At 38.9% G+C, this 14,144-nt stretch overlaps 1 protein-coding gene across 1 annotated transcript; it reads left to right on the top strand.

Annotated features, from left to right (window-relative positions):
• Positions 1 to 2,174: 2,174 nt before the first annotated feature.
• gyg2 (glycogenin 2) lies at positions 2,175 to 11,524 on the top strand. Its single transcript, XM_034613776.1, has 10 exons — positions 2,175 to 2,304; positions 2,590 to 2,595; positions 4,136 to 4,274; positions 4,447 to 4,621; positions 6,103 to 6,265; positions 7,022 to 7,148; positions 7,896 to 8,079; positions 9,300 to 9,416; positions 11,052 to 11,171; positions 11,381 to 11,524. The coding sequence occupies exons 2-10, from the start codon at positions 2,592 to 2,594 to the stop codon at positions 11,504 to 11,506; spliced, it is 1,155 nt and encodes a 384-aa protein (XP_034469667.1). The 5' UTR covers positions 2,175 to 2,304; positions 2,590 to 2,591; the 3' UTR covers positions 11,507 to 11,524.
• Positions 11,525 to 14,144: the final 2,620 nt, after the last annotated feature.

Genomic DNA, 14,144 nt, shown 5'->3' with positions numbered 1-14,144 from the left:
CTGTTCGTACGTGTCTTAAGTTGCAATATGCTCTCTAGGAATGTAATCAGTTTTTTAAATCACAAATACGCACAGACACAAGTATGTACACCAATAAACTCATCATCAGGGAATGCCAGTTGAGTGAGAATTGTTGTGATGCCAAACAATACAATGAATTGCATCCTTTGCGAGCTGTAAATACTTTAGGACAATGTTTATAGATATCCGCTTACTTTTGCTTTAGGCTGAGTGCTGCAGTGTGCTTTGAGCATTTCAATATCAATGAGCATGAGCTCAGTTTGAAGTGTATTTTGAGTATTTCTTTTGTTCCAACTTTTACAAGCAGAAACCTGATTCAGTTTTATCTCATCTGATGAGATAAATGTTACTTTGAGTGGATTTAACATGTGTGTACATGTTTTCAATAAAGTGCTGTTGTGTACAGTTTATTCATGTTTTGTGACTCTGTTATATTCTGCTGTGTAGTTACTAATCCAAGTTGAGCACATATTTATTTAAATTTTTTGGGATCAGGATCAACACATGGTTCACTTACTAGCTTTTCAGAGTTTTCATGCAAACGGGTCTCGTAAAAACCAACCTAGTTAATTTAAAAACATGATAACGGAGACAACTTCTTTTGAACTGACTCTATGTACACTTTAAATTTGCTGATGTGGTATGTTGGTGTTACGACCCAGATTAGAGCTGGGAGGAAGGGAAGTAACACAGCTCCGGTAGAATCTGGCAACGGAGCCTTTTATTGAAATAATGCTCTGAAGGACTTGCATTAACAACGGAATCAAAGAACAAACATGTTACACAAAGGGTTAGGGGAGGAGGGTGACGCCAAAACATGAATTATACAAAAGACGAGCCCTCTACCTAAATCCTGGTCCTACTCCCCTGACTCATGGTGTCACACAAAAACAAAATAACACTTCACATAACCAAAAATACAGTCAGAACACTACCCATAAAGACTCGTGAACTAACAAAGGGAAACTGTGCGAGTGCACAATGAAATAAGAATAACAAGCACAGGAGACGAGGCATTGAGGACAACAAGCACAGGAGACAAGGCATTGACGACAACGAGTGGCACAGAGACTTATATACACACACAGGGAAGGCAGGGGCAATTGAACACAGGTGGAACACATGAGGACTGGTGCAGCCAATCACAGAGACAGGAAGTGAAGAAAGAAAAACCCACTATGAGCAGAAACTACAAAATAAAACAGGAAACAGAACACAGGGAGTGGGAAAACATGAGACACAGAAACAACTCATAAACAAACATAAACACAGGGATAAACATGAAACACATGGAGGTAATAATTAAACTGAAAACACTCTTCATAAAGAGGCGGAAAATAAACAGTCAGATGACAAAACCATGACAGTTATCTGATGGCATTAAAGTTCAATATAGCTCCAGTCATCAAGTGCAGAGGAGGAGAAATGTGTTCCCTTTTGTCATCAACGAAATTATTTGAAATACATTATAAAATATAACAAAATTTAACAAATATAAAAAATATATATTGTCTAAACTATAATTTTGTCTAATTTAGGCAGTGAACCATAATGCATGTTTTTGTGCTACAGTACATGTAGTCCTATATGTACTGTCTTTTGTAAATGTTTGATATTAAGTCACTTCTGTCTGTTTTATAACCTGTTCATTAAACACAAGCAAGGAGGTTCAGTCTTGGCAGAAAGATTAATAAAACGTAAACCCACATTTACTGACTGGTTTTTCTGGAGCATTTACCTATCTCACCTTCATACATGACTTTTAGCCAAAACTCCTACAAATTCAATGAAATCGTGAGCTTGCGTGTCAACAGATCCATCTCCATGACAACTCAGCAACGATCATGTAGTGATGAAATCCATGCAATACATTTGAAACCCCCAACAAATGATTTGTCTCCGTTTGCAATGAGATTTGAGTGTGGGGATGTTTTTCCACGATGTTTTGCTGCACCACTCATGTGCAGAAAGTGAAAGTGAATTGATAGTGTACGAGAGGGACATTGTTGCACAACTTCCGACAAAGCTAACTTTCTACTAGTTGAATGACCAGCTGAACAAACAGATAACGGGACACACACTCTTCCCTCAGCTGTTAAAAACAGACTGCGATGGGACTTTGCGTGCAGTGTGACATTCGTGCTCAGGAGAGGTTCCAGGAAAAGCTGGTGTAAAGATGCAACTGTCATCCGGGCAGGTGTGATTGACTACTTTCTAGACTACTGTCTGAAAAGGCTTTTGCACAAACGTTGAGCTAGTTCCTGGCCTTTTTTGTGGACATGTCGGGTAAGTGACGTTTCTTATTTAATTGCAATTCTCTCTGGTTTCTCTCTCCGAGTTTTTTAAACATAAAGAGCACTCACTATGCCATGTGACAAACAATACATGCAGCCAGGACAGAGCTGCAGAGTTAAGGTCACTGACACAATTGTCTCAACTGCACAGTATATGAATCATATGAAATTGGTTTTACACTTATTACGGTACAACCACAACGGACAAATATTTACAAAATGGAGCCATTTTTGCCCTTTAGTGAGACTGCCTTGTAGAAGCGAGTTCAAATTTAAATGTGCATATTTTGAAAATTGGGGCAGCAGCTTCAATTGCTCGAAATTAGACAAATTTATAATTAGAAGTAGTCTGTCTTTGTGAATGAATAGATGAGGCATACTGTATGTACACATGACAAAGAAGTCAGAATCGAATATGAATAAAGGTGATCTATGATTGCCAGAGTGAACTCATTACTTAGTTTGGTAATTGTTAACTGAAGCATATGGTTGAGGGTAACCAGGGAATGGCAGACCACATTCTTCTTTTCAAGGATATATGGAGGACTCCCCTAGTTGTACGTCGCCTTGATTAAAAGTGCCTGCCAATTGGGTGAACAAATAAAAGCACTGTTCACCATCTACTCTTATCACAGACAATGGAAGTTATTACTTAGATCTGTCCAGTTGTCGTCAGATCAGCAGAGATGCATGTTGATACCAGGTCTGAACAGTAAAATCAGCCATCCTCTGTGTGGAACATTTCTTACCCCAGAGAAAAGTAGTGTTTGATTTACAGCCTGGGTGACCCCAAAAGGTCAAGAGGAGGGTTCGTGCCCTGCAGTCAATTGTATTATTAATAACAACTTCCCCCTGATTACACTCCACCGTTACAACCCTTCCACTGCTGGTCACTTCCAGTTTACACCATCACATCAATTCTCACTCTCGACTCCTCACTTTCTACAGTAAAGCTAGTTCTCTGTGCCATGAAGGTAATACTAGAACTCTCTGCCCTTTCAAATTCTGTGGACTTAACCAGCTGAACCACTTCACCCCCCCCCCCCCCCCTGTCAAATTTCCCTAAATTAGTTCTAGATCCCTAACAAACACAAGCTTCATTTTAAAAAAACATTTTACTTTTTACTTTTTACAATTTTATTGTCAGCTTTTTTTTTGTAAGGTTAGCCTGAAGCAGAGCTGTACTTACTTTAGGTCTCCAATGACATTTTTTAATATATCTTAAAACTCTACCAAAGTTGGGTAAAGTCAAATCACAATTTTATTCCAAAATAATTAACAATACTGCTCACATCTAAACCTCTCTTTCAGACTATTAACTCTATTATTAATGCTACTACCACCACTGAAGCCTGTGGGACGTTTTCAGATTTCTTCATCCATAAAACTGATAAAATGAGATCTTATATCTCACTCTCCGACTCGGATCCCGATCACTCATCTCCCAGTTGGCTGCATTCTGCACTTTGAACTTCTGATGCCCTCCTACATGTTTCACAAAGAAACATATCTGCATACACAACTGCACAAACAAAAACTAATAACAATAGGATTTAATTCACAGAAGAATTAGGTCATGATTATATGTCATATTTAGTGTGCTTGTTGTTTTGAACACTATCCACGTGTCCTCCCTTTCTGACATCACTGTAGCTGCTAATATTTGAGCAAGCCCACATGGACGTGTATGTTCAAGTTCTACGCTTGAGTCAAAGATCAGTTCAAAGGTTAAGGACACCAAATAACTTAAAGTCATCAATTCGTCACGATTGGCAGACATATCAGGCTCACTCTAAACCTGCTGTCTGATCATTCTCCAGCAGATGAGGCCTTCATCACCCTGGCCACCACAAACTCCTACTGCAAGGGAGCCACAGTGGTGGCAAGGAGTTTACGGCGGCATGGGACAACTCGCAACATCATTGTCATGGTCACACCAAACGTCTCAGAACAGGCAAGGTGGGTGTGCAAAAGATCCCTTGATCCCCTGATATGGACAGATATGCCATTACATTATTTTTAATTTCAACTTTTGAACTGCAGTTCCATGCTGCTGTTAAACAAATTGTAATACTGGTAACAGTGGCTAACCTCAGACGTATATTCACCTGTCTGAAATGCTATCCAACAGACTTGGCCTTGAGAGTGTGTTTGATGAGGTCCTCCTGGTGGATGTGATGGACAGCGAGGACCACCTCCACCTTTCACTGCTGGGACGTCCTGAGCTTGGGATCACCTTTACTAAGATCCATTGCTGGACTTTGACACAGTACAGCAAGTGTGTCTTTCTGGACGCTGACACACTGGTGAGTCAGTTGAACATTCAGTCACAGGTTAAAGCCACATGTGGAAAATGTTTAGGATTATTTCGGGAAATGATTTCTTAACCATTAAATAAGCTACTAGTGACATGTTGTAAATCATACAAAAAAAGAAACAGCAGAAATGTTTATGGTACTAAAAGCGACTAGAGCGATGAGGATAGTTTCAGACATGTTGATGCCTCCTACAAGCAAAAACAAACACAGAGAAACAGTCACGCACATAAGCTGCTTACCTTCAAGACAGATTGACCCATTTACCACATTTTACACATGTCAAACCATAGTCTTCATCATTAATTCCTAGAATAATTCCTAGAATTTTAAAACAAAGAGCTCATTCTAAATGAATAGATCCTATGCCCGAACAGATATTGCACAAACACAGCATGTGTTGTACATGCACAGGATGTACAGAACTGATCAAACTGGCTGATTGGATGATCAGAGTCTACCTTTAAAGTTCATCTCTTGGCCAACGTCTCTTTGTCAGTCAATAAGGCCACATTTGTTCTCATTGGAATCAATGAAAACACTGATGTTGGGGGACAATGTATCGGAGGATGTTGGGACTGTAGCTTCTATCTCTGTTTGGTCAGTGTAAACATGTACTCATGTCAGGTGGAACAGGCATGTTTGAAGGCTGAACTCAGTAAACACAAATGGAGATAGTGTGTTCGGGTCATACCTGCACTGACGCACATACATGAACAAGAATGGTGTTACAGTCTAAATCTAAAGTGAGCAAATGTCACTATTTTTCTGGACCTTGAATTGATCATTTCTTTGCTCTTCTTTGAACAAATTGGGATAATTTGAATGATTTTGTTTTTCCAAGTCTGACGTGAACTGTTTAGAATTTGGTAGTCAAAGTTCAAGGGTCGAGGTCATTGTTATCTCTTCAAATAACATGTTTTGGCTAAAACCGTATACTTATTATTATAAAACACACTGTTACATAAAATACAAATACACTTTTTAAATTGAATTCCTTCAAAGTCTTGTACAGTATTATATATAATATATAATATATATAATTAACATATATATAACATCTCATAAATAGATATATTATCTCTCCATTGTCCAGGGATGGCAAACAATGCAGTATTCAATGACTTGAGTTGATGGGCATTTTCCAGGGTTTGGGGCTTTCCTATTTGTGTTAATTGAAGGCATTGTAATAAAACATTGTCTTAAAGAATTCATGGGACTTTACTATTCTGCAACAATCTTATAGCATTTGCATTGGAACCTAAAATTGTTAAATGTATTATCACATTATCACTGTCTGGAATAATCAAAATGTGTTTTGAGTGATGTGTTGAAAGAAAGTCCAAACCTAAAACTGTCTTTAACAGCCTTCACAGTGCATTAACTTAACCTTACATCATTTATCGACCCACGCATGCACCAGCTCCGCATTCAAATGAAACTGTTTCACCTCACATCATCCGTCTCCTCAGGTTTTGAGTAACGTGGACGAGCTGTTTGAGAGAGACGAGCTGTCGGCAGCTCCTGATCCTGGCTGGCCTGACTGTTTCAACTCAGGCGTGTTTGTCTTCAGACCATCTCTCCACACCCACGCCGGGCTCCTGGATCACGCCCTGCAGCACGGGAGCTTTGATGGTAACACATGATTTGCGTGTCCTCTAAATTCTGACAACTGAACATCTTTATGAAAATGAAGAGGGGCAATAGAAGCACATTATTCGCTGTTCATGTCTTGTCTCTTTCAAAACGAATGGAAATCATCCACGGTTCACTGTATGGCACCTGACAGTACGAAGCTTGAGTACCATTTGACAATTCGATAGCTTGTCATCAGCATTCGAAAATTTGGCTTGTTTCAGTTTTATTTACTCAAAATTGGGGGATTGTTGATTGGACAAATGCTAATTTTCCTTCACATTTTTCGAATGCAAAAAAAACCTATTTATCTCTGTATATGCATACCTACAATAAATATATTTACAGAAAAGCTACTTGCCATCTCTAAAAATATCATTTGTTTGTTAATGTGTAATTATTTTCTCTTATTTCCTCTTCTCACCACAAAAAATACCATTAGATGAAAATAAAGTAAAACATATATAGATGAATCATAGTTCTGCTGTAGAGTTAGATTTGGTTAGTATATTGTGATGTTGTCTTTAGGCATGTATGAAGTAAATCACAGTTCAGGATAATTATTAATTCATAATAAACAATTTTTTTCAAACTCAGTGCCAAGTAATCTGTCCTGAAATCTGAAATACGTCCCAAAAATGGAGACCACAGAAAACAGTTCCTCTTATTTCAAGGTGCTGAAGGCAGAATTTTATATTTATACATTATTTGCATATGTTTTACTCAAACCCCCCCACCCACCCCCTCTGCTGTAAGGAGGGGACCAGGGTCTGTTGAACTCTTTCTTCAGCAGTTGGCCGCTGGCAGACATCACCAAGCACCTGCCGTTTGTCTACAACCTCAGTGCCAGCTCCGTCTACAGTTACCTCCCTGCTTTCAAACAGTGAGTGTGCTTAAAGTTAAATATTTATTTACAGTTAAATAAGGGATCATTTTTGGTTATTACAACAAAGGTCTCCTTTTTTGTAATTTTAGTCATGACAGTCATTTAAATTCATCCAAGGCATATCTTCAGAACATGTATGATGATAAATGTAATTTGAACTTGAGTAAAAATTCAAAAGTTGATTGTCAAACTTTACGGGTTTTTTTATATTCTAGAATATATCCTATAAGAATGTTTACATTTTCGTAATGTGGCAGTGTCAAAAGCCCTATTGTAACATCATTGGGGACTGATTTAAATTACATGAAAAAAAAAGTCACACAACTGATTTACCTCGTTATATGTACAGATTTCCCATGGTAGAGTTAGTGTAGTGTTTACAAATGAAATTGCGATAGCTTTGTTATTAATCAATAATTATTGTTGTTTTGTTTTGATCAAAGGACAAAACAGATCATGCAAATTACATCTCAGATTCACATATTGAAGAAGACAAGAATTTGCATCTTGTGTTATTCGCACACATTTAGTGTTTATTTGACCCAAACCTAAACTATCAAAGTCTCTCTACTTTTTCCTCTGGAGAAGCATGTTCAAGGTGAAATGTTTGCAAAGTACTAATTTATATTTGCCTCAGTTTGCACTGACTGCAACTAATTTGAATAGTTAAATTCCGTTGACTGTATATGTAATTGAACAGTTCTTATTTGCAAAATTGGAAAATGCTGGAATTTCTTCCTGCAGGTTTGGCCACAATGCAAAGATTGTTCATTTCCTTGGAGCAATTAAACCCTGGAGCTCACGTCAGAAGGGTGGCAGCAACACCATGGAACGGTTTATGTCCCTGTGGTGGAAGGAATACCACAGTCAAACAAAAGCAACTCCACCAGGGAACCAGCCTGCTCAAGACTGTGATAAACCACAGCAGGTACCAAAAGCTCTGTGATGTCCAAACTCTATGTCCCATCAAGATACAGCACAAGGACAATGCAATCTCATGAACTTAAAACTTCAGCAGACTCAGGTCTGTTCATTTTGATTTCATTTTATCTTTAATGGAAAGTGGCAGGAATGAGAGGAAACAATGAAATAAACTACGAAAGCCACACTATCAGTCAAAATCATAGCTATTGGGCTAACTAATATTTTACACTTTGATCCAAAGGCAGAAAGAAAGACATCCTCATGTAAAATGAATGGCTATACATCTTACAAATATTATTTCTAGATATATATATATATTTTTTTTTAAATATATTTTCATTTACTAAAGGTTCTGTCACTGCTGGGCATTGTCTTTCAGAAAATCCAGTTGGACTAAGTTGAAATAAACTACAGTTTAAGGTACACGCTGATGAAAGACCACGACAACCATTGTGGCTCACTGATGTATTTTGAATCTGCAGTTAATAGAGGAGAGAAAAGGAACGTGAGAATTTACCTATAATGCTTTTCCTTATTTAGTTTTTTCCTGTCGCATACATATTATATGTTTTATACAATGTCAGATGTTCAATATTAAACAAAAGGAAGGTTTCATAGATGTGTAAACATATCAGTGATGGTTGTCGTGATGGGACGGAGAGAATGCAGCAGATGTGAAGGAGATGACGAGTGGACGAGGGTCACAGTGAGCAACTAAAAGAAGAGATGATAGCAAGAGATAGATAGGTACTGTTGGTAAATAGTTAGGTGGGTAAAGGCTAAAAAGAAGACAGGCTTTTCAGAAGGCTTCCTAAGGAGGCCTGAGCTAATTATTTCCTGTTTTAGTCAGAGGGTTTTCTGACAGGTTGCATAACAGGCAGTTAAACTATTGATTACTCAAAGCTCCAATAGAGGAGCCACAGACTAAAGCTGAGAGCTGCATGATAGGTCCCCGTTTAATGTACTTTCAGCACAACACTCCACGTTGTTGAACCATACAGAATAAATCAATCATGTGCCATGTTTGGCAGATGCACTGCACGTTTTCTCCCCAAACACTCCAATAGCACATTTCACTGATGACTTCCCCTCTTCAGCTGAGGGTTTGCTAATCAGTCACATAAGCTGCCGCAGAGTTTGGCTGGAACATAAACACGCAGACTGGAAGCCAAACGCGACACATGGCTGTGCAGCCAGCACTCAACATCCTCTCTTGTGCTGCAGATCCAAGAGCGAGACGCCAAGATGCCATTTAGAGGAAACTTGGACAGCTCCAATTCCCCGCTCACACATCTTCTGCCTCCAACTGAGGAGCTTCATCCACCGTTTGAACCAAAGATGGTGAACTGACAAACCAAAATATTGATCTGTTTAAATGATATCTCTTATTTGTGTCACTGTTGGATATATATATGTTTTGCTGTAGTATCTTTATGAGTGTGTTTGTGCATACGTCTATTGACTTAATAGTAAAAAGGTCGGAACATTATTTTCCCACATTTGAAGCACCTGTACATAAGTAAATACAATTCTTACCTATCAAATAGATAAAAGAGAGAGAGAGAGAGAGAGAGAGAGAGAGAGAGAGAGAGACTGGGATATTTCCAAGTCAAACGACATGTCAAAAATCCTTTCAAGGTTCCTTACAGTAGAACTGGACTCCAAGGTAACAAGTACATATGATCAAATGATTATTTTCTAAAATAGTCCAATAACTTGTGAGTTATTGGACTCGCAAGTTTTGTTTGAATTGATGAGTTACAAAATTGCAGGTCAAAAACTGCCATAAAAACTGCCATAAAATAGCCATATACACCCTCCTGACAAATTTCCCCCCCACAGCATGTCTGATATTCAGAATACTACAACATAAAGGCATCAAACTCTTAATTTAAAATCCATAATAATAACCCCAATAACCTCTTACCCTAAAACAAATACTTTTTGAGACAATGGTAAATGGTCTGTATTTATATGGCACTTTTCTAGTCTTGATGACCCTTCAGCCTTCAGGGGAATGATTGGGTTCAGTATCTTGTCCAAGTACACTTTGGAACGCAGAATGGAGAAGACCAGGATCGAGCCAAAGAAGACATTACTATTAATTGACATTATTGCGAGGCATTGTGATTTTGATTAATGTATATTAAATGAAGGACACTGAAGAGAGATGTGGCAAAGTTACACCAACATGGAAAACATCAGAAGCTACTTTTTAATTTGAACCAACATTCTGACAAAAGCCTTACTGATAGTAGGCCTGTGTATCCCCCCACCCCCCCCCCAACACACACACACACCACCACCACATTGCAACCACATTGAATAGTTAGGATAGTTGCCTAGCGTAGCAGAAAGACTGGAAGCAGGAAGAAACTGGTCCTCAGCTCGATCGAAAGAAAAGCTTAACTCCTTTAAACACAGAGTTCATCTAAGGTTCATTTAGGATGAAGAAAAGTAAAGAGTGTTCGCTAATTCGTCCATTAATTAACTTAATGAATAACCTTATTAACATAGCTGCTTTTGTTTATCATACATTACGGTGAATATGAAGGTTCGTTATTAGGCAGCTCCTTGTTAGTTCCAGTGGTTGAGACTGTTATTTTGTACGAATTTGCTTGATTGCATCCAACTCCAACAAAAAACACAATAAGTTAGTCTATTATCTGCCACAGGCCTATGAGCCTCAAGTAGCATTTCTGTTATCTGTTTCATTATCTCAGCTTGATGCACCGTGTTTATACAAGCTCGTAAAATTAGCATGAACAAATAAATGCCCTTCAGTATGACATCGGCCATGAACATACATCAAGAGTTGTATCAAGCACTGCACAGTAAAACTGAAGCGGATCCATTTTATATTTAAACATCACACTTCTTCTGCTGATGATACACTTTTAGCCGTCGGTTATTTTACATCGGTGTACACCAGTTGCTGTTGTGTATTGATGAGTAACATAACTCTTCTATCTGCAGTGTTCCCACACAGACAACACACGTTTTGAAGAAGACACAAGCGCACGCGAGGACACTGAGATCCAGGACTCGCCTCAGGGTGCAGAGGATTTAGCGATTAGCAAAACTGCTACGGATCCTGTATGTAACGTTTTGCTTTTTGACTCCTTCAAAACCCTTATTCTCATGTTTAAACATACATTCCAACATTCCCAATATGTCATGTGAATAAGTTCATATCACTCCAGTTGCTCACTCTTGACATCTTGAAACTAATTTCTGCATTTATTTTAGTTTCAAAGTGGGAGAGGTTATATTAAGATCTGATTTCTCTCACTTGACTGTGGCAGAGGGAAACGGACAGAGAGCAAGAGGAGCTGGAACGCCGCACGCTGTGGGAGAATGGACAGGCCGACTATCTGGGCAAAGACTCTTTCCAAAACATCCAGAAGATGCTGGACTGTTTCCTGGATTAGAAACCCGCACATGAGAAACCCTCCGTGACTACCAGTGTACCATTCCTGTGTTTCTTCTTGAGGACTGGGATTGTTTTATTTTTCGACATAAAACCAATGCTATCAAGCAAATTGAATGATGATACAACCACATTTCTTAAGATTAAAATCTTCTTTTCCACATGATAACTATCAATAAACTAAATGAGTATGACTGAGCACTTTATAATCATGTACTAAGACTACTGAAAACATCTTGAGAGATGACAGTGAAAGTGACCTTTCACAACTTTTTCAGTTTAAGAGGAATCTTAATTTACAGACCCTTTCCCCCAATGGAAATAATAATTTTCTCACTGTCAAGTCAAAGTTAAACAAATACTGAAAACCCCAAAACTTACACTGCACAAAGTAATTTCATCTTTTTTTTTTAAGCATCAGCATTTTCTCTAAATAGCTGCCCAATGTTGTGAAACGCTATGAAAGGAACACGAATCATGATATTTTCCTAAATCTAACTAAGTTGTTTCGTTCCCCATACTTAACCACTCTGTGACATAAAACTTAAATCTAAAATCGGTTGTGTGTTCATTTGTCCACTAGGTGACACTGTGGTTCTTCTATCTGAGCTCTTTCCATTGTGGCAGCAAATCAGAGGAGCAGGGAAACTGATTAATAGATGTTTGACTGCAGTTGACAGCATGCTGTGTGATCCTTATCCAATGGGCACATAGTGCATGTAATTTTCATAGGCATTTCTCTCATAATGTTGTGACAGCAATGAAAGATACTGTGCTGAACACAAAGCAAAATGTCAGGAGGTGAGCTCAGGCTCAGCAGAACTCGGGCTGTTAGTGAGAAGGCCTTGTGATGACTGTTTTCGAAAGACAACCTGGCACACACTGCTGCTTTTGGCTGAGCGGCTCCATCTTGACTCTGATTCATCAAGATTAAACAGTGAGCACCAATCCGCATTTATTAAGCTCTAAAATAAGCAAAAAGGAATCTGAGATCAGTCCCTGCAGACACTGACATTCTTTTAAAAATAATCCAGTTAAACACAGCTCCTCACCCAAATGAAAACATAAGGGAAATATATCTTTAGACATATCTACACATTTTTATTCTCTCAGATTTACAGCAGCGGAGTTGAATGTGCATATATCTGTACAATCAGCTCCAGGAGCTTCAGACTTGAGGGCAATCCTGCATTGTTGTTGTGTATTATTTCGTGTAAATATAAGGAGCTTGACAAAGTGTATGGCAGTCTCAGATAATTAAAGACATCGATTGGTTGGCTGCATTGTTTTAAAGACAGGGGGCCGACACCTATATGTGATTCCGAGAAATTCCACCTTTGTCAGGTGCAAATCTCAAGGCAGATGGAACTGAATGCTGTGCTTGGTCAAATCACCAGAGCTCCAAGCTGTTTGGTTTAGATCAAGCACCTGGGTTCTGTTCGGTTTCCTCCCCTCTACTGTTTATTCTTTATTTTCAACATAAGTGATTTCCCCTCTCCTACTTCTTTGAGTTTGTTTCAATGAACAAATAGTCTCGATAATGTCCCCATCTGGAACTCCTCTGTGTGTTAATGATTACACAAGCTTTCTGCTTGATGGAGTGTTTGTGATCCGGTGATTAAAGTGGATGTGGATGAGGCTGTGTGTGTTTGTGTGTGTGTGTGAGAAGGGGAAAAAAAGGAGAGAAGTTGTGTGTGAGTGTAGATGTCCAAGCCAGTCAGTCCCAGATATCATTTAAGCCATGCTGTGATAACCTTCAGAACCATAAAGTGTGGACGTGAGAGAGAATGTGGTAAGTTTCATAAAATCCTGTTTAGGGTTTACTCAACCGCCTACTCCGCATGTGTGTGGTGGACATCGCATGACTATTTTGATTCATTCTTAAAGCCAGTCGGCTAATTTGACCAGCGGTTCAACCAGTGATTTTGGATTCTAATGACCCATAATTTTTGTGATCAGGCTAATTGGGGACTTGAGGGTAATGGCAGTCAGCTGTGGAAGGGAATGTGGGGTGCACTCATTTCGAAGCTCCTGATGGGGTGGAGTAGCTAGGTGGAGTTGGTCCTCGCAGCAGCAGGAAGTCGACCAAGACTGGGCCACAGACCAGATTCTCAAAACTAGACCAGTGAGTTCTCTGCTATTCTGCAAACTGAGGAACATCTGAGGTCAATTTGTTGAGATAACCCTCTAGAGGAGGATTTCGCAGTTGTTGAGGCTGGCACTGTGTCCAGAACTTGTAAATTAGCTGTAATATCTGTGAATCCTATTGAACCCAAGCAGAATAAATTGAATAGAATTCAGCACCGTGATGGCCTACAGGCAGATGTGACCATTCCTAATTCCTCGAGTGGGGGGGTGATCCAAATGTTCAGAGTTTACTGTACAGCTGGTGGAACCTGAGAGACTCTCTGGGAAGGTCTTGTATCGGTTGCATAGTTGACACAAAGCAGAGGGTGTAATAAAATAATTATCTGGAAAAAAAAACAATCATAATGTTTTAGATAGTTGATTATTTTGTTAATTTGATTTTCAGCAGTCAGATTTACTGAGCATGCGACAATCAACAAATGTTTTCTCTCACATTTTTTTCAATTTAGCAGCTTATTTACTGGGACTGATGAAAATGTTGTCAACATCGC

The sequence above is a fragment of the Hippoglossus hippoglossus genome, chromosome 2 (assembly GCF_009819705.1).
Source record: "Hippoglossus hippoglossus isolate fHipHip1 chromosome 2, fHipHip1.pri, whole genome shotgun sequence".
NCBI classification, from domain to species: domain Eukaryota; kingdom Metazoa; phylum Chordata; class Actinopteri; order Pleuronectiformes; family Pleuronectidae; genus Hippoglossus; species Hippoglossus hippoglossus.
This window is presented reverse-complemented; position numbering and strand designations above follow the sequence as displayed.